The 26,660-nt window shown below is 41.6% G+C and overlaps 4 protein-coding genes across 4 annotated transcripts in view; 1 reads left to right on the top strand and 3 right to left on the bottom strand.

Moving 5' to 3' along the window:
• megf8 (multiple EGF-like-domains 8) overlaps window positions 1-4,317 on the bottom strand; it is a 28,847-nt gene extending 24,530 nt beyond the window's left edge. Inside the window, exons 1-7 of the mRNA XM_030370953.1 lie at window positions 3,866-4,317; window positions 3,050-3,239; window positions 2,734-2,897; window positions 2,365-2,574; window positions 2,018-2,198; window positions 1,389-1,477; window positions 981-1,194 (exon numbers count right to left, since the gene is read on the bottom strand). Of these exons, the coding sequence (XP_030226813.1) occupies window positions 981-1,194; window positions 1,389-1,477; window positions 2,018-2,198; window positions 2,365-2,574; window positions 2,734-2,897; window positions 3,050-3,239; window positions 3,866-3,895 (1,078 nt within the window). The 5' untranslated portion in view covers window positions 3,896-4,317. The remainder of the gene's footprint in view (window positions 1-980; window positions 1,195-1,388; window positions 1,478-2,017; window positions 2,199-2,364; window positions 2,575-2,733; window positions 2,898-3,049; window positions 3,240-3,865) is intronic.
• Window positions 4,318-4,631: 314 nt separating this feature from the next.
• On the bottom strand, window positions 4,632-9,263 carry trim35-28 (tripartite motif containing 35-28). The gene is made up of 7 exons (XM_030370952.1): window positions 8,868-9,263; window positions 8,262-8,718; window positions 8,078-8,173; window positions 7,596-7,826; window positions 7,459-7,481; window positions 7,060-7,178; window positions 4,632-5,574 (listed from the first exon to the last, which is right to left on the bottom strand). The coding sequence occupies exons 2-7, from the start codon at window positions 8,685-8,687 to the stop codon at window positions 5,039-5,041; spliced, it is 1,431 nt and encodes a 476-aa protein (XP_030226812.1). The 5' UTR covers window positions 8,688-8,718; window positions 8,868-9,263; the 3' UTR covers window positions 4,632-5,038.
• An 11,227-nt stretch (window positions 9,264-20,490) lies between these two features.
• cxcr3.1 (chemokine (C-X-C motif) receptor 3, tandem duplicate 1) lies at window positions 20,491-23,130 on the top strand. The gene is made up of 3 exons (XM_030370951.1): window positions 20,491-20,574; window positions 21,225-21,612; window positions 21,770-23,130. The coding sequence occupies exons 2-3, from the start codon at window positions 21,244-21,246 to the stop codon at window positions 22,508-22,510; spliced, it is 1,110 nt and encodes a 369-aa protein (XP_030226811.1). The 5' UTR covers window positions 20,491-20,574; window positions 21,225-21,243; the 3' UTR covers window positions 22,511-23,130.
• Window positions 22,798-26,660, bottom strand: part of LOC115554287 (C-X-C chemokine receptor type 1) — a 5,980-nt gene continuing 2,117 nt past the window's right edge. The window contains exon 3 of the mRNA XM_030370950.1: window positions 22,798-26,660. This exon is cut by the window's right edge and continues 69 nt beyond it. Within this exon, the coding sequence (XP_030226810.1) occupies window positions 25,788-26,660 (873 nt within the window). The 3' untranslated portion in view covers window positions 22,798-25,787.

Genomic DNA, 26,660 nt, shown 5'->3' with positions numbered 1-26,660 from the left:
TGACGGAAGAGAAGAGGTTCGATGACGCAAAGCTGCTTGCAAGTGATGAATGGTGTGCACGGCTTGCATACATGGCAGATACGTTTGCATATCTGAATGAACTCAATGCGCGAATGCAAGGTCGAGGTGAAAACTTTCTTTCAAGCAAGGACAAAATAAACGGATTCCGATCAAGGATCTCCCTCTGGCGACAGCATTTGGAAAGGGGTGACACTCTCGAAATGTTCCCCCTCCAAAAATGGCAAGAGCAGGTCAACACTGGTCAACAGTTCAACTCAATTGATCCAAAAACACCTGAAAACACTTGAAGAGAAAATATCCTTTTATTTTCCCTCAGCCAACACCAACTCATTTGACTGGGTCAGGGACCCATATAGGTCTTTGGTTGATAAAGACACGAATTTGACTTTCCAGGAGCAAGAACAACTTTCTCCACAACATACCTCTGCGAGCTTGGCTTTCCAAGTCTAACTGCAATAAAGACTAAAAACAGAGAACGTCTGTGATCAATTGATGAGGAACTACGCGTGTGCCTCTCATCAATTTCTGCCAGGATACCACATTTGTGTGCATCTAAACAGACTGAGTGAGTTTTAAGTCTTTGAACAATAAATTTAAAGGCTACTGTATTTTTTTTTTTTTTCACGTTTGATAACATGTTGGTGTGCCGTGGGATTTTTTCCTTGTCTGAAGTGTGCCGTGGCACAAAAAAGGTTGAAAAACACCGACCTAGGGTATAAGACAACTTGCCTCCCTGGGTTTTCAATATTAAAGTGGCAATGCTAATCATGTACTAGCGCAATGAAAAACAAGAGCTATTTCATACCCGTGTCTGTCACTCTATAGACAATAACAATATTTTTTTAGAAACAAAGTAAATAATTAATTTATTCCAATAAACTCTAGATAAAAAAAACAAATGGTTAACATAGAGGCAAATAACTACAAGACTTTTGGACAGAATTTACTGCTTGACCTACCTCCGAAAACATAAACGTAATGATCCACCACAGCGGCTGCATGATTGGCCAGTTTCGGAGCTCCCAGGGAATGGGATAAGCCAAGCTGCTGCCAATCATCCTGCACCGGGCGGTACCACCAGACATCACTAGCCAGAGAGCCATTGGCCAAGTCTCCACCAAAGATGATCATGTTTCCCTTCCATTCCACGGCGGTGTGGGAATGACGAGCTGTCTGTTAAGGAGAGAGCAAGAGATAATGATAAAAGTATAAAAACAATTGAATGATGAAAAAGGAATATCTAGATTCAGGATGAAAACGGAAATTAAGTCAAGATAGAATAATTTCACATGACGAGATGGTATTTTCCTGTTTCAAGGATAATCAATTTAGTTTGTTTGGTGTTATTTGTGAGCCAAGTGACTTACTGGGCAGTGGCCATAGGTCCTGTTGTCCCACTTGTTGGAGGAGAAGTTGTATTTAACCAGGTCCCCGAGGGCTCTGTTTAGGTCAAAGCCTGAAAAAGAGCGATATCCATACACATAGTATTATCATTATTATTAAGTTCAGAATCTCAAACATTATCGCATTACAGAGCCGGCAAAATAAAATACTTTGAGGGTTATGAAAAGTATTTTTTTTAAATCTCTCCCAAAAACAATGTATTTTAACCCAACAGGGGAACTATGCATTTACTATACAACTAGTATGTATTACACATATCCAAATCATTCCTCAAGTCATTCCATAAAAATACGTGAGAAATATTCATCATAAAATGTTAATAGCTTTATTATGAGGTAAATTGGCCCGGGCGGTAGTACAGACGTGAACATTAAACCAGCAGATGGTAAACAATCTAAGGACGACAACAGTATGAATAGATATGTAACACTTGTGTTTTTATTATAACTAAATAATAGTTTTTATAACTAAATAATAAAACACACAATTTTTAAAAAAGCCCTGCAAATAACAGTTATGAATTGGATACAAGTTATCAGTTAAAATCATGTTCATGTATCAAACATCGATGAAATCAACATTGTATCCTTACCTCCAAACAGGTACAAGGCCCTGGTGGGAGAGAGGTAGACCCCGGCTGAGCCTGTCCTGGGGAGCATGTTGGGGCTCCCCTCTGTCACCCTCCACCACTGGCCTGCCTCGTTTTCATCACGGAGACCCAGCTGGCAGTTCCGACCAACGAAGCCCGAACTACACAAACAGCTCTCCTTGTTCTGCAAGAGACCACCCGAAACCAGAGACCAATCGGATCAGTTGATTCATCACATCAACAGTTTGATTTTAATTGTTCCAATTAAAAATTTGAGTTATAAGTACACTTGGGTTAGAAGTATACTAAAGTAGGGTTAGAAGTATACTTGGTCCTGTGGCATCCCTTACCAGGTCACATTCGCCGTGTGCAGAGCAAGCCTGGGAGCACAGAGGGGTGCTGCAGTCGGCGCCCCGCCAGTCTGAGTGGCAGTGGCACTGGGATGTGGCCAAGTCACAGCGGCCACGGCCCCCGCAGGCCCCGGGGCACAGGGAAAAGGTGTAGGAGGCGTTGAAACCCAGGAGGTTGTAGTTGGCATCACTGAAGAGGTGGAGCAACATCTAGGGGGCGGAGAGTTGAGTGTACCACCGAAAAAATTTAAGGAATAGGCAACTACAATAAAATACAATATAAATCATACATATTTGAGACTAATGTAATTAAGGAGCAGGTAGGGGTTAGGCCTCAATCGGCCTCCAGTACCCTGGCTTTCTTATTACCTTGCCAGACTTGGCCTCCATCGGTTGTGGGAGAGTGTTTCCACTCAGACTAGCCAGGAGGGGACTCTGGTAGGAATCCCCGTCGTACACAAACAGATAGTCGTAGGTGCACTCGGTATCCATGAAGGTGAAGTTCAACACAATCCGATGATTGTTGCTGGGAGCTAGCAGGAATAACAAGATACTATTTATGCAGGTGCTATTTGATTTATGACATGGATTTTAATCTAGAAGTATAGCATATTCATTTGAGATTAAATAGTATCTGGTTTTATTTTATGCTATATAAATATTATTTTTTTATTGATTATCATACCTTTGATGAGCCATTCACAGTTCCCATTGACAGAGTAGTTCCCTGGACCATCAGTGACATATCCTGGGGGTCCCCTGAGGACCTGCCTGTGGCCCTTACAGTCTCCCGCCCAACATCCTGGGGCCTGTGTCAAAATTAAAATCACCAGAACCAGGGAGACCGGGAGGACAGGGGCCATCCTTACCACCACCTAAAGCAAGGGGCAAAAGGATGATCAATGACTTCACCAATGGTTATTGAAACTGTATTACATATAATAATCAAACAGTGTCAAAAGACCCAGGATCTCATTGCTGAAAGGATCAGCCCTGTCATAAGAACAACGATATTATATTTGTTGCATAACATTACACTCAGATAGTGCTGTTTAGACATCTTATGATTATGATCTAAAGTAGGTGGAATGACACCGTGTTGGTTATTTTTTTTTACTACATTTCTGATTAGTAATATGTAATATATTCTCCACAGAATTTTTCAATTAATTTAGTTGAGCCTAGTGTTGTGTTTGATGCGCAGCAGATCTGTTGGTACCGTTAGCTTCTCCTCCATTGCCATAACATGTAACTGTGATGATATCTTTACGTGTTACAGCTGTATATAATAATTTAACAACACACACGTACCTTACACATATCAGTATATGGTAACATGGGTGTACATTACTGCATTACAAATATTGATTTGTTTGTCCTGAGAGTCCAAGACATAGCTGCAGGCTATAATAAGAAGGCTAGCGTTAGCGTTAGCGGTTACCATTGACATCAATGTAAAGGACCATTGGCTCGGATAGTAATTAAACGTCCTCGTACTTACCAATTCCCCTCTCGTTGGTCCGATTTTCATTTAGTTACATTTTCAGACACATCTAAAACTAGATGGCTAGCATGGCAGTTAATCAGTGCTATATAATGTAGCAACCACTGGTCCATAAACACTGGTTCGACTGTGAATCTGTGCAGTCTACGAAGGGGCTAGCAGAGGATAGCTACTGCTCCAGCTAGCAGTAGCTAGCTTGACCACATCCAGATGCGCAATTGTCACTCAGCAGCAAAAACCAGGCATCGTCCCTCTGAATTACACCGATTCAGCGAAATCCAAATATGTCTGCGATTGGGATAGTCTTAAAATGTACCAAGAATTCAGGTAATATAACTAAGGTCGCTAAAGTTAAAACAGTATCAGATTTTTCCATTGGGGTCGGGGTAGATGTATCTTGTTTTGGTGTTTTAGCTGGCTACAATCCAGTCGTTACCAACACAAAAGCCACCGTTGAACATATTACGTGCTTCCACTGCCCTCTGGTGGTCATAATAAGTAGGTTTTCAACATCTGCACAAAATCTAACAACCAAAACCGGTTAGGGCAGTTTCCATCAATGGTAGTAGGCCTATATCTTAAAATATGGCTTGGTTTGCATACAGGTTTTAACTGTATAGCAGTTGAACAAGCCTCGACCAGCCTCTGTTTCGAGAACAATGCATCAAACATTAAGTAGTAAACGAGAATCCTTGACACTTTACATTTTTGACAAAATCTTGACAGTTCACAAAGCCTCCCTATAACAGCAGAGGCTTCACGCTTCTCCATATAAGTTGTCTTTATTGTAAATAATTGTTAAGTTAACATAACTTTTGACATCAAATTAATATGGCTGATACAAATGACAACCTGAATTTAAGATGCTACAAACCAGCAAATTAAATGTATGCATTTATCATATTTAATCAGTTGTGTTTAGGTACATTCTAAAGAAAGTTACCACACTTCAATTAGCACTTATATAAGGTCTCAATAAGTACACAGAATATGTAGAGTGATGATTACATGTGATGGGTAAACTATAAATACTAGGTATTTATTTGAATTTGAAAATATTCCCACAAATAAAATTAAGAAAAAAAAGAATAAAACAATATACAATAATAAAAACAAACACTGGAATAGAGAGTGCATACATTCTTAGCATGGGTGGCCTCATTGGGAATGTCAAGAGGTGTGCAGAACCATCTTTCCAGGAGCCAGGGCCATTGGTGTACTTTGTAGTCCCGGGCCGAAGAGTGGGAACATCTTCTCGTCGAACTTGTGATTAAAGGTGCAGAGGTGAGTCAGCGTTCCGCCATCCCAAAACGACACCTCTCCTTTATCCATGTCCAGCTTGACACGCACCTTCTCCAAGCGAGTCAGCACCTCGATCTTTGTGGGCTCGACTGTGAGTGCGGTCAGCACCCCCTTGCTGAGGGCGATGCTCCACACGCCGCGCTTGGGGGACACAGTGAACCTCTTCTTGCGGGCCAGTGACTCAGCGCAAACGCCCACCATCCACTTTGGGTTGTCCCCGACGACGACGTCCCACCGGTGCTTGCCTTTGGAGAAGCCCTCGGCTCCCATGAGGAACACGCAGGGATCGAAGCGCTCCGGGTTGTCCGGGACCTCCTGACGCTGCTGGCTTTCTTTCATGCTGGTCAGGTCGGGAGCCAGGTCCAGCCAGGGTGAGGCTGTGTTCGGGTCCAGCACCACGGGGTCTAGAGAGAGAGACCAAGGGTGGGTGTTTAATGAAAAAGGCATGAATTGCATTTGGTAGAACCGCTACGTTTAGTCACGTTATTTCAGGTTATGTCATTTCATTCTGATGAAATTACAACATGGGGGTTGAAAGTGTTTTTATTTAGTTTAAAGACATTTGACCTTCAACAGATATAACGTTAGTGTGGGTGTAACGCACAAAGACTGGATATCATACAGATTAAACTGACTTGCGTGTACAAGTCATGTGCACATTGGTGTAAACTATCGCAAACTTTATGCACACCAAAAAAACTCTTACAAAGCACGGTCATTGGTCCTCGTTGGGATTTGAATTCTAGACGTTTTTTGGTATTTCTGGCATCTATAATATCTATATTCTTGAGCTCCAGATTATCACACAAAATAATTCAGCAGATGTCAAGAAGCCAACAATAATCCTTCCTCAATTGAATGACCATGATTTGATAAAGAGAGTACACACGGTCTGTTGTCATTTTGTTGTTGGATACATTTTTTCATGGATACATTTTTCCCAAGTAAACTGCAAGTAACTGCATTAGATTGGTGGCTGACATGAGCCACTATTAGCACATTGTAGTAAGTAAGTAATTAGGTCTCTACCGGATTACTGTTTTACTTTTTATTGTTCCACCATATACATGATGCCATTGACATGTGACCAAATGTAACTGAACTTTGCCGTTGAATAAAACTTCAGATTCCTCTGGGTTGGAACATTGTTTAAAACTATTAGAATAATGCAAGTTCACAAAATGACTCATAAGTTTAACATTCAATTGAGGTTAAAACTGACTTCAAAAAGTCTTTCTGAAAAAAGGTCTTGTAAGCTACTTAGGCCCGGTCCACACAGAGCAGATTTTTTGGTGAAACCGCATAAGTCTTGTGCGTTTCGGCCGACCGTCCGGGCGGAGCAGACGGATCCGGTGCCCTAAACCGCACATTTCTGAAACTACGTCCCAGGGTGGTTTGAAATATATCCGGACCTAGGCGGTTTCATGTTAGGATTCGTGTGGACGCCTGAAATGAAACGATTACGTCATTGCCCCCCCACCAGCTGGGCGACGTCAGAGTTGCGTTGAATTATATTTGGATTCGATTTTTTTATTTGTATTCTTTTTATAGCTTTAAATACAGCCCCTTGATAAATGTAATTACTAACTGTACAATAAAAAATAATCTCCTCACGACTGAGTGTTTGTATACAGCGTGCAGGCTGTATGCGCGCAGGCTTGATGCGCTCCACTTTTTTCTGTTGAGTCCCAGCGCCTTGAATATTTAGTACAGCGTTTCTACAGCTCGAAGTGGTTTCGCAATGAATCCGTCTTTACAGAAATATTCCCGAACCGAATAAAACGAAACCGGATCGTTTTCGCCCATTTCGGCTCCGTGTGGACAGGGCCTTAGTATGGTAGCACTGTTAGATCATCCAAAGCCCTGCTAAAAGAATGTCATGCACTCACTGTATTTGACATGGGCCTGCATATTTTTCCAGATGTTGAAGCCTAGGGAGCCCACATGCTTTCCCATGTCCAGCAGAGCTCCTGGAGGATGCTGGAGGTCTTCATGAGGCCACTGGGCACTAAGAAACACAACACACAACACAATGTACAACTTCTATTCAACATATATCAACCCCCTTGGGATCAAAAACATAGATATTAACATATCTATGTTATATCAAATCTATATTGGTTAACAGGTAGGTCTAGTCTACTGGCTAACGGGTTGGGGTCAAGCATTAATCAAGTTTTTCAAAACAAGAATTAGAATAAAAAAGCTCCAAAATATAAAAAAATAAATATGAATGCCTAATATAATGTATGTGTATGTGTGTGTACACGTCAGGATAAACTGTTTACCTGTCCTTCAAGAGTGGAAATTTCTGAAATATATAAAACACAGTTAGTAAACTTACTTTTCCAAAAACCAACAGCATGTCTGAAGAATGCCACAATTCCACAAAACCAATCCTCATCATCGACAACAACCGAGTCACCTGCATGAAGGTGACGTCTTCGTCCCCCATCTCCCTCTTAAGATTCTGTATGATTGGGGTCAGAGAGGCGATGCCCTCATTGGCCTGCGCCACCATGGCCACCATGGTGCCGGTCTTCTCCCGCTCCTCAGCTGCAAGGGCCTGCAGGCGGGCCTCCTGCTCTGCATCCAGTGCTTTGTGGAGCCTCTGAAACTCAGCCTTGATGCTCTCTGCAGCCTGCCCGGCCTGGTGCTGGGGGAAGGATGCACACAGGATGTCTATAGGTCCGTCATTTTGGATGGCTAATGGCTCTTACAGGGACACTAGTTGACCAGCATGTGTGATATGATCAGCCATTTCCATATTTTGAATGTCTTGAGTGTCCACTCTACCCATATGGATGAATGGGTGTTTATATCGCTGTTGAACCTTGCAATGTTTGGCATGAATTGGAAGCTAAATAATAGTAAGGGGAATTTAAGATGGTGTGCGAGGGGTTTTACCTCGATAAACTCCTTTGTATTGGTGAAACTTTTTGTGTTGTTCTTGTACAATCTCCATTTTTTCTCCAAAATCTTTATTTTGAAGTCAAGTTGTTCCTGTAATCAGATAGTCACATAGACGTTGAATAAATAAATACATAGGTCGATATGATAATTCTTGCATTACATAGTAACGCATATTTACCTTGCAGTAGGTCAATCCGTCTTGTAGGGGGACAATCTCGTGATACGGGTGCTGTGTCACACATTTAGGACACAGCAGTTCTTGGTCTTTCATACAGTAGATCTGAAATACATCTCCGTGCATGCGGCAAATACTCTGCTGAGCAGGATTTTGTCTATTCTGCCATTGTTTCTCCCTACGGAAAGACTCGCAGGTGTCATTGAGCGCACGGTTGGGGGTCGGCTGCTCTCCCTCGAAGGCAGCCTTGCATAAGGGACACTTCTTCAGATTGGACTTCCAGGCATTCTTCAGACACTCGCTGCAGAAGCTATGACTGCAAGTTAAAAGCACAGGGTCCCGATAGAGGTCGAGGCAGACGGAACAAGTCAAGTCCTGTTCCAGAGGCGAGCGCCCTTTAGACGTATCTTGGTCCATAGGTTCTTCCATCGATCCAAGGCCTTATACGGGTTTACTTTCACTTTAAAATGCAAGGAACGATAATTATTCGGTTGTAAGTTTAATTGTTTCAGCGATATATTCAACGTACAGTAGGCCTACTGTATGACGGGTCTTATTTGTTTGACAAAATAGTGGTAATTCGTATGAGTGAGAAAATAAGTTATTTACCAGAGTGATAGTTGAGTTTACTCCAGAACTACGCCAGTAGTATCTGATGTAGCAGTAGCCTACACGCTCAGCTTGATCTCGCGTTGCCAAAGCAAAACCACGCTGTGTAGCAATATTATCTCTCGCGAGATTCTCGTTCCTCTACCACAAAAAGGCTACTCCCCTAGTCATATTTTGTTTTGTATTCCACATGCGAATGTGTCAGAATTCTGCGCTAAGTTTTCATGGCAAAAATATATTCTGCTCAGTTTCTCTGAATCTACGAGATACCTCAAATCCCAAAAGATGCTCCACCTGCATGGAGTACGGTTGCTGCTGATAATCAGCCTAAAAGTCTTGTGTTTTTGGCATTCTCCCCATATGCACGTTCAGCACTGCTGAACGCAGGCGTTATGTTCATCGGAAGAGGTAGTAGTCTGACGTCCATGACACCATGTGGATAACACGCCCCCTCCTTCCTAAAACTCCCAGCCCAAAACAGCAAACAATGAAAACGTTTAGGGTTGAAATCCTTTAATAGGTCCATGGTTAAAATATCTGAGTTCTTAGATAATGACCTCGTTAATTATTATTTTTTTTCTCAAGTGAATGCATTGCACCTCCGTATGAGTACACATTTGCACAGGATTGTACAACTTTATAGGAATCGTAAATTAATCTTAAATTGGTATTGGATTAAATTCTTGGCAACACATCTTATCATGTATATAACATATGCTAAAGATTGACAGTAAATGTCCGTGCAGATACAAACGAGAGCGAGGTCGTTCGAGATGTAATACAATCTCCGACCAAGAGGGAGAGTCCTCTTCACCAAAAAATTATCCGCATGTCTGCATACATATTTTTATGTCTGGAACCTTTTACAGTCCCTTTTGTAATTGAGACTTGACCAAAATATCACAGCAGCATATGCCTGCAGCAAAACACAATGAAATAAATAGTAAAAACCACCTAAAAAATGCAAATTGAACACATTTAATCTGAGAAAGAAGATGAAAGACATGAGTTTATCCATTGATAAGAAATGCATGACAGCTGATCACCACATCATATAGGATTGGCAAACACAGGAAGACCACTTGAGATCAAATGGCTTCATAATAACATCCTCCAAAGCAACAGCAAAAAACTATTTTTTTCTTGTCAATCTGTGGCTGACCAGGGTTATTGGAGGTGGTGGTGAACACACTAACTAAAGTCATTATATTAGTCATTTTCCCACATTTAACCGATCATCTAGATGTATGCATGGTATTGTATGGTATCATAAAATGTTGAACTTATCTTATGCTATAATATCTTATATATTAATCAGAAAACTGCTACTCGTAACAAGAAACACAAACTAAATATAGTTGGTTTGTTATCTACTTGGTTATTTAGTCAGTCATGTACCATAAACATGCAAAAGGGTTTCCTTTTGACATGATTTCTACAGACATGCAGAGAGAAAAACAGACCGAAAGATGTCATAAAGAAAGCAAACCAGACAGACAAGCAAAATAGGCGGGGAGGCAGTTGCTCAATAAAAGTGTGGGAGAGGTTGTAAGATTGAATATCTAATGACATGTTTTTTATGCAATTGAAGACTGAGTTAACCAAGATAGGAGAAGGATTTAGAAAGAATTGTATGTTGGATATCTAAGCTATATAACCAAATTAAAACAGTGGGGGTCTGCAGGTAGAAAAAGGGAAGGAAGCTCAACAATAACCAAAGACGAGATTTGTAAGGTCATCCTTCTCTGTCTTTAGGATCTGAAACCTTTGCATATGCCAGCCAGCAACCAGAAGGGCTTTCTATACCATCCCCCCTCCCCCCCATCCGATAGTTGCTTCATGAACCACATCCAGAGTGCGCGTGTTTCACCTTGTGTTTCTGCAAACACTATCCTGTTGAACCTTTACCACTTCTCGTGTCTTATCTAGCCCTCAAACCACAATACTGGAGGCAGCAAAATTACGCTTAATCTCAGGACTTATGTTTATGACATCCCCTAACTCTAGCCCCCAAAGGGTAAGACAAAAGTACATTCATTATCGGGAAGAAACTTTGAGAAGGAACACAGTGTGGGGGTCCCTCCTTCATGGCATGGTTAGGACGGCAATAGGTGCCATAATTTACATACATTTTAGAAGCAATCATTTAAAGTATGATTTATTTATTTTTTATTAGTAATTTCCATGTTGATGGGGCACTGGCTGGTGGACAAGCTTGTAGGGGTTGGAGGCCAGGTGTCCACTCACGATACAGGCAACACACTAAAGACATGGTAAAGACAGTGGCAGGGTGGGCAAGGAACATGTAGGGCACCAATCCAACACCCAGCGGCAGCAGGGGTTTGCTACTGCTGGCTAACAGGTTGTTTATCTGTAACGAGAGCTGAGGGACACTCCTATAGGAGCCAAATGAGAGAGCAAAGGTGTAGGTTTAAAGTTAGCATTTGAATTATTCAGCAGAGTCAGCGTCCCCGATTACATATGGCAGACTTTATTGGCAAAGTTAATAATTGGGTGGTGTCAAAAACATATAGAATGCAATGCTGTGTAGGCCAAGATAGTTATAAATGAACCATTACTTATTAGTTAATAAAATACCTGGGTTCACTATGTGTCCAGGTCAGGCTCAGAAGCATCCAAAACATCTCGTAAAGGTGACCAATTGTTGTACCTTAATGTTTCCACCAAAGCCGAAGCCATCTGTTAACCTTTGGACTGAAAAATAAATATGAGTCACACCGGTAAGTACCCGGCTATGCATAATAGCGAATGAAATCAGTTAACAGCATGTTTCTACATCCCACTTGGCTCTCATAAACGTTCTCAAAGACAGCAGCCTAGCAATGAAAACATGGACAGCCATTGGTGACAATTAGAAGTGGGAGATAGGGGTCTCCCCATTTATCAATTATGCATCCCCCCCCCGCCTTCATTTTTTATTTCAGATTAGATAAATAACAAGACGTGCTCATGTTCAACACATTTTCAATAAGTACAATAATTAATCATAATAATACGAAAATCATATTTAATACAATAAATACAGGAGAGACGGAGAGAGAAAGAGTATAGGTCCTTAAATTATTATTTAGTAGTCGCTGGTAGACAGTGTGTGTATGTGTGTGTGTGTGCATACACGGTTCTTCATGTATAAGGCCATTCATTCTGAGAAACAGTACAATAAAGAGAGAAAACAACACAGGTTTGAAGGTTACATCCACGGTTTAGGTGCTGTGATGAGTCTGTGCTTAGTCAAGCAGAGCTTAATGTCCAAGTGCTGCACATAAGGTGCTCTTTACCACAAATACAGCAGGTGCACGGCATGCAACAGGAACATGAAAAAAGGTGTGAAATAAAAAAAAGCAACAAGATGGGGAGGATTCACAATGTGACCGAAAAAAGAGCCTTAGAAAAAAAAAACTGTTTCACAGGTGTGAATTTGTGAAAATAACATTGCGTTTGTGTGTGTGTATGTGTTCTGTGCATGTTTGTGTGTTTGTATGCGTGTGTGTCTGTGTTTTGAAGGAAGAGAGAGGAGGAAGTGTCTGTCAGACATAATAAGAGAGGAATAGAGATTTCTATATAAATGATGTATCTGACATTAGGAGCATGTCTTAAAGTGGTCGCCAATCATGAAATAGCACGATTTAAAATGAAAACAATGATGATCAGGTTTTCCATAACATTTACATTACATGTCAACATGTAATGACAATAAATGTTTGCACCTTTCTACACAAAAAGATGCAGGGGTGTTTTTGAGTAAGTATGTGTAAATGTGTTGCATAAAACTCCAATTTGAACACCTTGATGAATCAGTAAAATATAACACCCTAGTTTTCTTTGCAGATTTAGATCTCTGTACTAACCACATACTGTCGGAAGGCTATACTTACTAATAGCCTGACTAATGGGCAAAAACCCACAGTAAAACACATTATACGTGTGAACGCCACCCGTTTCGTTTGAGGTCAAGAGAGACACAGCGCCAGTGCAGAACCTATCTCTTGGTAGGTGTAAAGTCATCTGTTAAATAGCAGTTGCCAGGTTGTCATGCCACATAGTTTGGAGAGGCGGGATAAATTGGAGGAGGATGAGGAGAGGATAATTATACCAGCTGTTTTGTGTCGTCAAAGCATTTTCTGTGACAGATTATAGCCATTGGTAATGTATGATGTTTTTGACTTGCACTCTCGCTTACGTTTTCCATGAGTTGATATGCAGCGGAACACCAAGCACCTTTAACCTCTTTGCTGTTGCTTAAAATGTTTAAAGACACAAGCTGATTATACATCCATGGACAAGAGAGACAATACTGAAATAGGGCTTTTCACTGATTGGCCACAGGAAGGGAAATCATACTTTTCTGTGACAATGTTTCAGTAAGTGTTGACTATACACAGCGAAGTTAAGATTAACCTTACATCCCCATAGTGAAACAAAACATCAACACAGCTGTAGTATCAAACTATTTAGTTTTAACATATACAACATAGCTTAATACATGGGAAACTGTTTGGTGTGATCTTTGCACCGATTGTGGTCTTTGCAAAAGAGAATTTATATTAGCTACTTATCGCAGCTTAATAATGCGAACAGAAATCCAAGTGGGTGTGTATATCAATGAATAAGCTTAGATAATTATGTGTAAGTTACAGATACTACCGCACTTTTCTGTTATGAATAACCACTTCTTCTTCCACTTCTTCAAATCAGTTGTATAGTTGTTGTCAAGGCCAGCTGTATCGTTGTGCAGAAGATATCGGAAGAAAAGCGGTATTGCTGTCGGGGATGTCAAGGATGTTGTGGATGATGTGGAAGTGCATGACTACTGCAACAAAAAAAGTATAATGTATCGGATTTATGAGATAATCATCACCTAATTAGATTCTGGAGGAAATCAGGGACCAACTCATGTTGGGGATTCTGGACAAGGACATACCACAGAGGCTACGCCCAAATCGAGCTAATCCTGAACTTCACTATTGATATGACGTGCTGGAGGCGCAGCAGGTTTAGGACCTAGGAAGCAGAGAGAGCCTGTTCTGTAGAGGAGCTCCAGCACAGTAGGCAGCCTTCAAACTATTCAAAGAATCCTGAACACGGGATAAGCGGTGACCTGTTGGAGCTCCATTCCGACGCGAGGTGTGCTCAGAGAGGTAAAACAAAAGAAGAGTTGGGGCGCCATAGAGGTTTGAGGAGTACCTCTACGGCCTACCTGCCTTCAAACTGACCAAGATCACAAAACCCTCATGCCACTGATGATCTCCAAAGATCTCGACAATGTGTTGATCCGCTTCCAGAGACTTCTCGTGTGTTTGACAAGGTTCAACCAGGATGTAGTCAGGTACACATTGGGAAAAGACCACAGCCATGGAATACCCACAGTCCAGAAGACCACAGAGAGACACCAAACACAGCCAAGACAATCACATGGAAATTGAGTGTTTTGTCGCAGCTGTGATGAGCAGCATGCTGTCAGCATCAAAGAGGATTTACAGCCTCCGAGCAGAGACAGCGGCAACGAGAAGCTCCAATATTTGCTACGGTTAGTACAAGAGGGGTGGCCTGAACACATAGCCTAAAGTGGTACTGTGGTGTACAACAGGAATAGGGAAATGGTCATGCATAATGAAAGTGTTATCTATGAATGGATTATGGTTACATTGTGTGCTACAATTTGTAGTGTCTCATCTTGCAAAGACAATAGGTTTTGCTGTCTTTCAAGGGGTCCAACTCTTACGTCACACGGCCACATTCATTGTTAAACTGATTAATCGTCAAATCAGGACTAATACATAAAACAAACACCCTCTAATATGTTAACATTTAAAACCTGTTTGGTAACACTTTACATTACAGTGGCCTTGCTAGAGTATTTATACATGTAATTAGTGCAATATAATTTCAACAGAAGTAATTACATAGTATACTTATTCTCCCACTTGCTTTGATATAATTGATATGGAGGAACATGGAAAATTGATATGTAACATGTTATGTTATATTTCATGTGCATATTCATCATAATAAATATGAAGTGACAATGCAATTATAAGACCATAACATGGATCAAGGTGTTTATTGGAATGCTTTTCTTTTTTTTCTTTTTTTTTTTACATCTGTAACAATATTTCCCTATTAGGCCCACACACTTATAGTTCTATGTAAACTCCTACTTAGGTCTTAATAAAGGACTCGAGAGTTAGGTATTAGTGTAACCAATAATAAATGTTAATAATTTTGTCTCAGAAATGATTAGCTAATAAATGTAACTTTAAATTTAAGTACAAAACGACATAAATTTCTAAACCATTAACTTTTCGAAGAGCCAAGCATGTTAATACATTTTTGTTGGAAATATGGTTATAAAATCAATAATAAAATCCATCATTGGAGCCGATATTCTTCCCAGACCTTCACCAGCCCAATAATGATCAAATTGTACTGTAAAAAGCTAGTAAGGGATGTGGCAGCAGACAGTTTTGATCCCAAACCGGAAAAACGTTACAAGCCTAAATACACAAGTTTCTTGTGTATTTCCCCTCAGCATGAGCATTCTCTAATCTGTCACAGAGAATGCTTTGACGACACAAAACAGCTGGTATAATTATCCTCTCCTCATCCTCCTCCAATTTATCCCGCCTCTCCAAACTATGCGGCATGACAACCTGGCAACTGCTATTTAACAGATGACTTTACACCTACAAAGAGATAGGTTCTGCACTGGCGCTGCGTCTCTCTTGACCTCAAACGAAATGGCTGGCGGTCACACGTATAATGGGAATGAGTTTAATAACCGAGATTTTGACTTTTAGCTCTTGCTCTAGCTCAAACGGGCCGTTATTTTGGCAGACCCTCTCGGAATCATGGGCCATGAGAACTAGTCGACCAGAAGGTGGTGTAAGATAGGCGATTTTTTTTGTAGAAAGGACGGCCCTACCACCCTGACAACCTTGTTCCAGGGCCTGACTGGGAATCGCATACCAAACTTTTGCCATTTCAAACCCAGGGGGTGCATTTCACCACCAAAGCCTCCTTTTATTTTGATCTCAATGAGCCGCGTTATTACAGTGCTGCACCCAGACCTTATTTCACCATGACACCTGAGATTTCCACAGAGCGGTCCCAAGGTGTCCCCTGGTTGTTAGGTTTAATGGCCAAGTTCCTACCTTTGTCCTATGAACTTAGATAGATTTATAGCCTTTCATTTCCAATGCATTTCAATTAAGCATTTGATGATGCTTTTTTAGTCACTTCCTGTAGGGATAGAGCCCCCAATTTAATTATCCTATACTTTATCTACCTGAGGCCCTCTTTTGTATAAAAGAGACACAGGATCTTCCCAACGACCATTTTCATCACTTGATGAGAAGGTACTTAAGCCCCCTTTCATATAAAAGAGACCAGATGTCTCTATCCTACTCAAAAGTCATTCTAAATACATCTAATTGTGTGTTTTTGTATCTTCTGACAACCTCTCAGTGAAGGATTGCATCACTTCCTGTAGGGATAGAACCTCCAAGTTGATAATCATCACTTGATGAGAAGGTCCTTAAGCCCCCTTTCATATAAAAGAGACCAGATGTCTCTATCCTACTCAAAAGTCATTCTAGATACATCTAATTGTGTGTTTTTGTATCTTCTGACAACCTCTCAGTGAAGGATTGCATCACTTCCTGTAGGGATTGAACCTCCAAGTTGATAATCGTGTACAGTATGTCACTAACAGTCAGACACCCAGCGGGCAAATATGTGCAAATCCTGCTCTTTTGTTTTGACATCTTGAAAGTGCTTGTTTAATATAACCAGGAACAATGCACAGACTGCTCATACTCTGCTACAGAGAATGCTACAGGTAACATTAGTTTTAAATTATCGCAGTAGAAGTGAATGCATAAGCTGGTGGACCTTTGCAGTTTCAAATGTCAACCACGAACGCCAAAACACATTGACACTCAGAAGGGACACTGATTTCCCCTTTGTCTCCATAAGTTCATAAATTTGCATTTTGCTCAACCAGCGCACTTCCTAGTAGTAAACCAGGTCTCCGTGGTCAGCTTTCAGATTCAACTGCAGCAACTGTGCACACACATTAGCCTGTTAGATTATCCACTCACATGTAATTTAATCATTAAATCAAGGTGGAAATGCATAATTTCCCTTTCAACTTGTGCCACCAAACCCCTTTGCAATACAACCATCACTGGTGCACCACAGTTGTCATGCAACCCAGTTTTTCGAGCAATTAACCATAGTCCTGCATTGCTGTGCAAACTTCCTTAAAAATGGCATCCCCTCTAATAGTCAAGCATGCCGATCAAGCAAAGCAGTTCCTCTCGTGTCTCAAAATCGTCTGTGTCTGCCAGATGGCTCGTGTAAGTTATGACGGCTGTCTCATCTATGGCCAGTGAGTGAAACTGTTTCAGATATTTCTCCACATCTTCTGCCATGTCATGATTCAATCAGAAACAGTCCTACGGGATTACATTCTGGAATTCTGGAATTTGACTATCTGCCGAATGGACCGTTCCTTTCGGCAATACAAAAAGAAAATCATGTGCAGGAACCTTGATTCAGAATTTAAATTTAATTCGATTTTTTTTAATTTATTGTTATTATTGTTATAATTATCATCATTAATATTACTTATTTGTGTTTACTGGCAAGGGCATTTCCAGTGCTGTATGAAATGGAAATTGAAAAACAAGTACAGTCAACTACACCTTTCAAAACATTGGCTGGTAAGCTATGTACTGTTTAGTCTTTTCAATCCATGACTACAGGTAGTGATGAGCAGCATGCTCCCTAGTCTACTCTGACCTGTGATTCTGAACCACCTTAGATGTATCCATAACACTCGGTGTGCACTCCATTATCGGGGCATCCTCTCTGTTTACCTATGGTTGCAATGACTCTGTGGGTTTTAATCCATGCTTGCTGTTTCTGCAAAATACATCACCATTCTCTGTCGTAAAATTGTATGACCTGGGTGTGACCATTTTCAGAAAGATGGCTCCTATAGCCCATGACGGGAATGGCGGGGGGGCAGAGTCAGGGCTCTGACCGGCAGGGGGGAAACAGCATGAGGCAAAACAATATCAAACTGTCCCCAACAGTTCCTCATTACATCAGAGAAACATAGGAATTCCTGTTTGGCTAGTAGAGAGCCTTCCGTGTTGTTCTTTTGTACTTCTCTAAACCTGTGTGCCCGTTGTGAGACCTGGTGGGCGTTTGGATTATGGCTTGGGAATGGCTATAAATAGTCATGTTTCTTTACTTCAACAATCACAATGAATCAATAATGTCTTCAGCATGTGGTGCCTGGCAACCCCCAACGGCCCCAAAAAAGGTATTTGAAAACTTGCCCTGTACATGAACCTGTTATATGAAAACAATATTCTAAACAACCGCCTGAATTGATTGGTTCTTGCATGTTTCCTGTGATTGGAACAGGACGCTGTGATAAGGTACATTAATGTTTAGAATGTAAGTACTGTTCACGTTGTTTACGAGTTTATGAGTTCTACGTATTCTGTCATTTACACAAACCCAGATGAAGATTCATTATCTTAATCGTGCTCTTCGGTAATTTACCAATTTGCAGATGAATGATTAAAGTCCACCAAGAAGGCTGATGATACCACATCATGGCTTGTGTAAATTACACTTTACTTAGAACTGATGAACTCGTAAGCAACGTGAACTGTGCTTACAGATGAAACATTAATGTATCTTATCACTGAGTCCCGTTCCAATCACAGGGACCAATAAACAATCATTTCTGGGGTTGTATTGTGTTCTAATAATACAATCATGTTAAAGGTTGGGTATGGAATTCGCTTTTTTGGCCATTTTTGCAGAATTACTTGAAATCCTTATCATAACCCAATTACAGCCACTGAGCTAAAAGAACTGACATGAAAATTAAACAAGTCAATCATCTGTGGAACGTGCAGGGCTCGAAAAACTCCAGCCAATGATTTCCATAGCCACCGAGTTGCATTGGACAGTAAGTACGTCAATCAAACGGTCGTACTGCACTCCCCCTCCCCCGCGCCCCGCGTTCGACCCCTTTGTGCAGTACTCGTGACCCAGAGCAAGCTCCTGTTTGTTGTTATCCTGCGGTAGCTACTGGAACTAGTTAATCCACATTTGGACCTAGCAGTAGAAGACAATTTCCATGGCAGACAAGACGCCACCTCCCCATGTTTTTTTTTTAATGTTGCCATGTTGTTTAACAAAAACCTACGCTAGCCTGGCTCTCCCTCTCGCATCTGTGTTCGCGCTCGTGCATGATTGCGCGTCCAGGTACTTGTAATGAAGCGTTGAAGGAGAGGGGGTAGGACCATTTGAGTTGTGTATTTTCAAAATCTGCTGGCGTTTCGCAAATCCCATGCCCAACCTTTAAGTCAAGTCAAGTCTAAAGTCAAGTCTTTATTTTTGCCAAGCAACGCAGTCGTGTGGAATTCATTTTGGTGATTTGGCTCACACAGGACAGTACAATACCACACAGAACAAGGGAGACAACAAGTCTGACTGGACATACACAAAAGACATCATATTAAAACTAGATACATGCATTGTTACCAGCGTGAAAATACAATAAATAAAGGTAGCTAAGACAAAGTGCTAATGCATTTAAGTACCCTTAGGAGGAGGACATAGCTTTGTAAGCAGAGCAGATAAGGAGTGTTTGTTGGAATTAAGCCTGCACAGCCTTCAGATAGGTGCTATTGGACAAGCGGATGGATCTGGACCTGATGCTTCTTAGTCTTTTGCCTGATGGTAGAGGAAAAGGGAATTAGCAGGGTGTGATGAATCAAAGAATATCAGGTGTTGTAGATGTCACTGATATTGGGAAGGTCTAGCCCAATGATTCTGGATGCTGACCTACCGTCTCCAGACCAGACTTATCATCCGCTGAAGACTTTCACACACACACACACAGTGATAGAGAAAGTTAGGATACTCTCTATCACAACCCTATAGAATTGAAGCATCCCAGCCTTGGACACTTTACATTTTTTAAGATGTCTTAAAAAGAACAGTCTCTGGTGACCACCAACAAAGATGTTGATGTAACAACCAGTGCATGTGCATGCATACCAGGCCTGGGGGGCTGGAGGATTGCTGTGTTGAGTAGCCCTAATAAAATGTTAAATGTTGGTGGCTCATAACCAGAAAATAGCCTACCCCATACCCTCAGGACACCAAAAGTGCATAGAAAATGCAAAACAGTTAAAACACACTAAGTTGTATACATACACTTATCGAGTAACGTTGATGTAAAATGTATTTATAATATATGTATATATTTTATGAAGATATATTTTTGTGTTTGCAAAAAACATTGAGGTGCAATGCATTTGTGGTTTGCAGAAACATACAAATAGCAATGTTTTCTTCTGGCGACTGGAACATGTTATTTAATTACTTTCATTATAAATATTTCATTCTATTTGTATTTTTATAATGTATAAACAATTATACGCTTTATTTTTTTCATGTTAATGGATTCTCCTCTCTGAAATGTAAGAAGTGTGTTCTAGGATTTGTCAAAAAACGATCTACATATGTCTATAGTCACTACTTCCTATTTGCGACTGCCTTCATCTATAACTGCTCACTGTCGTATGCTCGAGCTATTGTGTGGTTTGCAGCCTCAAGCATAAGTGCATCGAGTGAACGCCAGTTGTCACATTTGGTGAGGCTTTACTTTATAACTACTCTGAGACGTCTGCTATTTATTAGTGGAATGAGCAAATTAATCTGTATAATGTTTATTTTCTAAATTGAATGTTGAATTACTTATATATGCTCTTATGAATGACTGTGTATAAAAATATATATATATATATGTATACATATACATGGGCTAAGATGTGAAGCAGTCTACTAATTGTTGATAATGATAATATTAATAATAGTTACCCTATCTACTACTAGTACTGTACAATAGTTTATTATCTTATAACGTAAAAATATTATTCTATCTGCAATTATATTGAACTTTTACAATCTACTATTAACTCAAGAACTAATAGGCCTATATCTCGTTCAGTATTTCTTGAATTAAGTAATTTCTTATTTTATTGTATACTTGGTGCCCGTTGATCTTTCCCCGATTGATATCATAATGAATTGCTATAATAGGCCTATACAATCATATGACATAACATAAGATGGTACTGTATTAATCCCAGAGGGGAAATTTAAATGTTTTTTTTGAGAACACGTATCATCGGATATCTTGTACTTGAACATGCTGCCACCGTGTGGTTAAAAGATAATAGTACATACTTTAGATCTATTATTTCTGTTACATAACTTTTTTTCTATTTTCAATCCTTCCAGTGTTTAAAAGATTGAACAAATGGAGCTGAACGAGGAAGACCATTTATATCTGTCAAATAACAACTATTCGGACTACGAGTATTTCGACAATGAAGACTGTTGCGCGGGTATGGTATGTGACTTTCAGGAAGACATTAACTTCGAGGCAGTGTTCATCCCAGTCGTCTACTCTCTGGCGCTCCTGGTCGGGCTCCTGGGGAACAGCCTGCTTCTCTGGGTTCTGGGTCGGAGGAGCAACACCTGGAGTGTGACCGACAACTTCATCGTGCACCTGGGAGTAGCCGACAGCCTGCTGCTGGTGACCCTGCCCTTCTGGGCCACGCAGGCCACCCCTGTAGGGTGGGTGTTTGGGACCCCTTTCTGCAAGGTCGCTGGAGCTCTGTTCACGGTAGGCTTTGGTTTAAACAGAACACATAAAGGCTTGTTTTCACTTTCAACAAGCTTAGATGATCTATTTAGACACCTTGAGAAGTTTTTCGAACATAATAGCAGAGCAGTTCCTCTAAGTGCTAAATGCATTCACACCTCTGTGCTTGTTCTCCCAGATCAACTTCTACTGCGGGATCTTCCTGTTGGCCTGCATCAGCCTGGACCGCTACCTGTCCATCGTCCACGCTACACACATGTACTCCCGCAGGAAGCCCTGGATGGTGCAGGCCAGCTGCCTGTCAGTATGGCTCCTCTCCCTGCTCCTCTCCATCCCTGACTGGGTCTTCCTGAAGGCCATAAACGACACGCGCATTGGGAGAAAAGTAGAGTGCATTCATGACTATCCTCTCCGCTCTCAGTCGGACATCGACTGGCGCCTGGTGTCTCGCCTGTTCTACCACATCTTGGGCTTCGTCCTGCCCTCCGCCATCTTGATCTTCTGCTACTCCTGCATCCTTCTGCGGCTTCGACAGGGCCCCCACGGCTTCCAGAAGCAGAGGGCTGTCTTAGTCATCCTGGCGCTGGTGGTGGTCTTCTTTGTCTGCTGGACGCCCTACAATGTCACCTTGATGATTGACACGCTGCACATGAACCACACCATGGAACACTCCTGCACTAGCAGAAATTCCTTGAACAAGGCCATCATCGTCACGGCCTGCCTGGCCTACCTCCACTGCAGCCTGAACCCTGTGCTGTACGCCTTCATGGGCGTCAAGTTCCGCCACCAGCTCCTAAAGATGCTCAGGTCTCTGGGCTGCAGGGTGAAGACCAGGGCCTGGTTACAGTCCGCTGCCAGCTCCAGAAGGAGCTCCAGCTGGTCCGAGTCCGGCCACACCTCCAACTCCATGGCTATCTGAGCGAGTCTGAGACGAAGGTTCAGCAGAGAGCGCTGGTAACATTTTGGGGACCGGAAGCGGTAATTCAGAGTGGAGAACAACAGTATTATTTTAACCAAGCATAAAGCTCCAAAGTGTCTTGCTTTCTTTGATCATATTTTTGCTATCCTATTATTGAGTAATAAAATGCCATGTCTTATTTTTATAGGTATAGACTGTTCGACAAACGTGTATATATAATTCTTCATTTCAGACCCAGGAGGATCCAACATCAAATGAGCAGAAGATAATAATTACAGGTTGTGGAATGGAGGTCCAAGGTTTTAAACTTTATTTTCAGTTTTTGTTGGTCTGTGTTTTCAATGAGGTGGTCAATGATTTTTATCGTCAGAAATCATTGTCACATTTTGTATCAATATAGTCAATTTGGTAAATGTTAATAATATATGCTGAAATAACATACAACTATTTGTTATGCATAATGAACTGAAAAGTTGGCACACATGCACTGTCAACATATAAAGGCAGTTTAACCATCACATATTTGTCTAGTGTAAAAATGTAATGGATACAGTAAAATAATAAAACAAGCCTTCAAGAAGCAGTCATGTGTATTTTAATAAACAAATGTGTTAAATGTATTCTTGAGTCGTACCTAAGGTACATTGAAATAAAGTTCAAAGCTGGCAGAACAACGTTCAGTCATATACCAAATATCTTCTGCCAATGCAACACATGGGTAAACCTCTACTTTAAAAGTCAAGGTCTAGTAAAGCCCCACCATCTGCAAGTGAATGTGAAACCACAAAACAATCCACCTAAACATGTGATTCTAAATGAGGCTTTTATGTGACAGTAAATTACAAGCACGGAAAACTCAGTTTTAGCAGCCATCGGATATGATTGATTGTTCCTTTCGATACCAGTCTCTCATTTGATTGGCCATACTGTAGTTCCTCTGGGATAGACAGAGGAACCTCGTCCTCACTCATACCATGATGACATTGTTTAACAATGCTTAGTTGCTGCAGTGCTTCATTCCTTGGGCTGAAAGCGTCTGTTAATTGTCTAAATAGTGAATGGCAGCTGTATTTCTAAACTCTGCATATCGCTTGAAAACGGATGTGACCATTCATCCCGAAGTGATACTTAACACGACAAAGACCAAGTGGTGAGGACATAGACCGATGAAACACAAGACAACAAATGAGGGAGATGGATGTATCACCAAGCAGCGGTCACAGGCATACTTCCTACTTCGGCACAGCTCGAAGCTCTCCCTGAGGGCTGTTTCTCAAGGGGTCGAGTACAGTTTCAAGAGAAAAGAGAAGGAAACACGCCACTGTCTGTGGTTGGGTGGGCCCCCGCACTGACGTGGCTCAACAAAAAGATGCATGCCTTCTACTCCTCCTCGACTGATTGTGCTACGATAAGTTCAAAAGAAAGATTCTACACCTTTCATTCAACTTCCCTTCGTGTTTCCGGTTGATACCTGTTTCATATATACTTCTTTTCAATAAACACTCTATGGAAGCAAGTCTGCCTAACGTACGACATTTTATGCAGAAAGGGATGATAAAAAAAGTATTATTGTAGACCAGGGGTTGGCAACCCTAGGCACGCGTGCCACCACTGGCACGGGGCAGCATAATCATTGGCAAACTTAAAAAACAACAACTTTATTCTGTTTTGGGCATTTCCTTCCAGTGCAAATATGTTTAAATTAGTTACAGAAAGCAGTGTTCTCCAAGGGATCAATTAAGTTTTTAAACCTATTTTGTGAGTAATAGAGAAGAAAATATTTAAAATATTGTTGCAAGTGGCCTGTATGCATTGCCTTCACATGGTTTTGCAAAGCTGTACATGTCTTAAAGATATTAATGTGAATGGTTCCAGCATTCTCATATATTCTTGTTTTTTACATTTCTCACAGTGCAAATATGTTTTGAATGAGTTTCTGAATGTTTGTGAAATGCAATTACCGAACCAAAAAATCTTTTAAAATGTTGATGCACAATTGCGGACTATATGGAAGTAGTACAATATCAGGTCTTCTGGAAATGTTTTTGGTCACTTTGTCATAATTCAGCATCATTTTTTATATATTGTTGCTTAAGGCACACTCATTAACGAGTAAATGTCAAACTGGCATTGCATGTTGAAAAGGTTGCTGACCCCTGTTGTAGACTGTTAATATTTTTTCTAAAACAATTAATTTAATTTTTTCTACGCAGATCCGTCCTCCTATACTCTCCCTATATGTTGTTGTTTTTTTAGGGAACAGAGCAAGCCACACCCGTCTCCGATCTCACACCACCAAACAAACACGAGTGATGGCTATCATGTTGATGGCGACAACACGGTAGCGACACACAATGCTCTTCTCATTGCCTCCCTCTGTCTCCCTCACCCTTCCCTCCGTCCCGTCACCTGACTGATGACATCAGCCGCCTGCTTGTGCTGTCTTGTCTGCCGACGCATGTTGCAACAAAGAAAACCCCTTAAAGCCGAAGGGAAGAAAGAAGGGGTTAAACGAACCGGCCCAGAGCTGACCCTATTTACACAGGGATTTAAACTAATAACTCAAATGGAAAGTAAAAACAAAGTTAATTGTCCATTCTGAAAAATACTCCAGTCTTTTCAATCAATGATTACCATTTATGACAATATAACACCATATCAATTATCGTAATTACTATAAACACAAACATTCATAGCAAAATAAATAAGAAAACAAAATATCAAAAGCAATAAAAAACATTCCCATCGATTTTGTGCTACACTGGTCAAAAAGGATCCCATTAAAGCTGTACCATTTAACAGCAGAGTCGTATTTTGAGTGCCGGTCTTAATCTCAATTCAGATGTTTTGAGCCTAATCGCGATTCGTTAGAATATGGATCGGCAATACTGATACATGGTCTGGAATTTGTACCGCAAATTTTGCTCAATAAAATGTGACACTTCTGAATATGTTTTCACCTCTTAAAAGTGGATTTTAAGTTGATTGTCCAAGAAAAACAACTCTGGCCACTCACTTCCTAATATAGATATATATAAACCCTTTACGATATCATAAAACAATATTCACTAATAATGCATTATCACAGCCACATGTGTAGCCTTACAGTTCTTACCCCACGTAAAAGTTCCATGACCACATGCAGCTTAAAGTGCATTTATTCATGATTGATTTCAACATGTAGGACTGTCCCCCGCCCGTGAACCCTTTGACCCTTAAAGTACCTTCCTGTTCATGAAGCGGAAACAAATAAATATTTCCTGTGTGGGCGAAAAAGTCATGCTCTCCCATCCACTTCATCATGGTCAGCATTGGCTTGGTGATCCTGCTGCTCTGCGACCCTGGCCTGGGTCAGGGCTGACTCCTCCTCTTGGTTTTGGTTTAGCGCGACCTCCTCCTCAGAGATCTGCTGCTCAGTGTCCCTGGTCTCGGTCTGCGCTGCCTCCTCCTCCCGGTTCTTGTTCAGCGGTACCACCTCCTCTCGGTTCTGCTGCGGCAGCGGTTCCTCTTCGAGACCAAGCTCCCACAGAGTGCGGCTGGAGTCGGCCTTCTCCACTGGCGGTACGCAATGAAGCGTCTCCAGCACCGCTCTCCTGATGTTGTTGCACAGGCCAAAGTAGAGCAGGGGCTGGAGGCAGGCGTGGAAACAGCCAAGAGCAAACATGAGGAGCAGGCCTTTCCCCAGGGCGCTGGTGGGTGACCCATAAGCACCGCCACTGCCGCCGTCCTCCGGCTCCGGACGCTGCTCAGTGCCACGGACGGTGTGCGCCAACAGGGACAGGTTGTAGGGCGTCCAGCAGAGAAGGAACAACCCCACCAAGCCCAGGAGGAGCCTAAGGGCTCTCTGATTCTGGAGGTCCAGGCGGGGTCCTCGCCAAAGCCGCCGAAGGAAGCAGGAGCAGCAGAAGATCAAGACGGCAGAGGGCAGGATGAAGCCCACGATGTGGTGGAGCAGGCGAGAGGGCAGGCGCCAGTCGACACCGGACCGAGGAGCAGGCGGGGGGTAGAGGTGAACACACTCTCGTCTGTGTCTACCCTCGACCTCCAAGAAGACCCAGTCAGGGATGGAGAGGAGCAGGGAGAGGAGCCATACTGACAGGCAGCTGGCCTGCACCATCCAGGGCTTCCTGCGGGAGAAGAAGTGAGTGGA

This window comes from Gadus morhua, chromosome 11 (assembly GCF_902167405.1).
Source record: "Gadus morhua chromosome 11, gadMor3.0, whole genome shotgun sequence".
NCBI lineage: Eukaryota > Metazoa > Chordata > Actinopteri > Gadiformes > Gadidae > Gadus > Gadus morhua.
This window is presented reverse-complemented; position numbering and strand designations above follow the sequence as displayed.

What these genes read in the sequence shown, in the direction of transcription:
- trim35-28 (XM_030370952.1), bottom strand. Translation starts at nt 8,687, where the DNA reads ATGGAAGAACCTATGGACCAAGATACGTCTAAAGGGCGCTCGCCTCTG. An exon ending in TTTCCACTCTTGAAGGACAG is followed by an intron (nt 7,179 to 7,458) that starts GTAAACAGTTTA and finishes TGTGTTTCTTAG; the next exon opens with TGCCCAGTGGCCTCATGAAG. An exon ending in GCAGGCCCATGTCAAATACA is followed by an intron (nt 5,575 to 7,059) that starts GTGAGTGCATGA and finishes CTCTCTCTCTAG; the next exon opens with ACCCCGTGGTGCTGGACCCG.
- cxcr3.1 (XM_030370951.1), top strand. Translation starts at nt 21,244, where the DNA reads ATGGAGCTGAACGAGGAAGACCATTTATATCTGTCAAATAACAACTAT. An exon ending in TCGCTGGAGCTCTGTTCACG is followed by an intron (nt 21,613 to 21,769) that starts GTAGGCTTTGGT and finishes TTGTTCTCCCAG; the next exon opens with ATCAACTTCTACTGCGGGAT.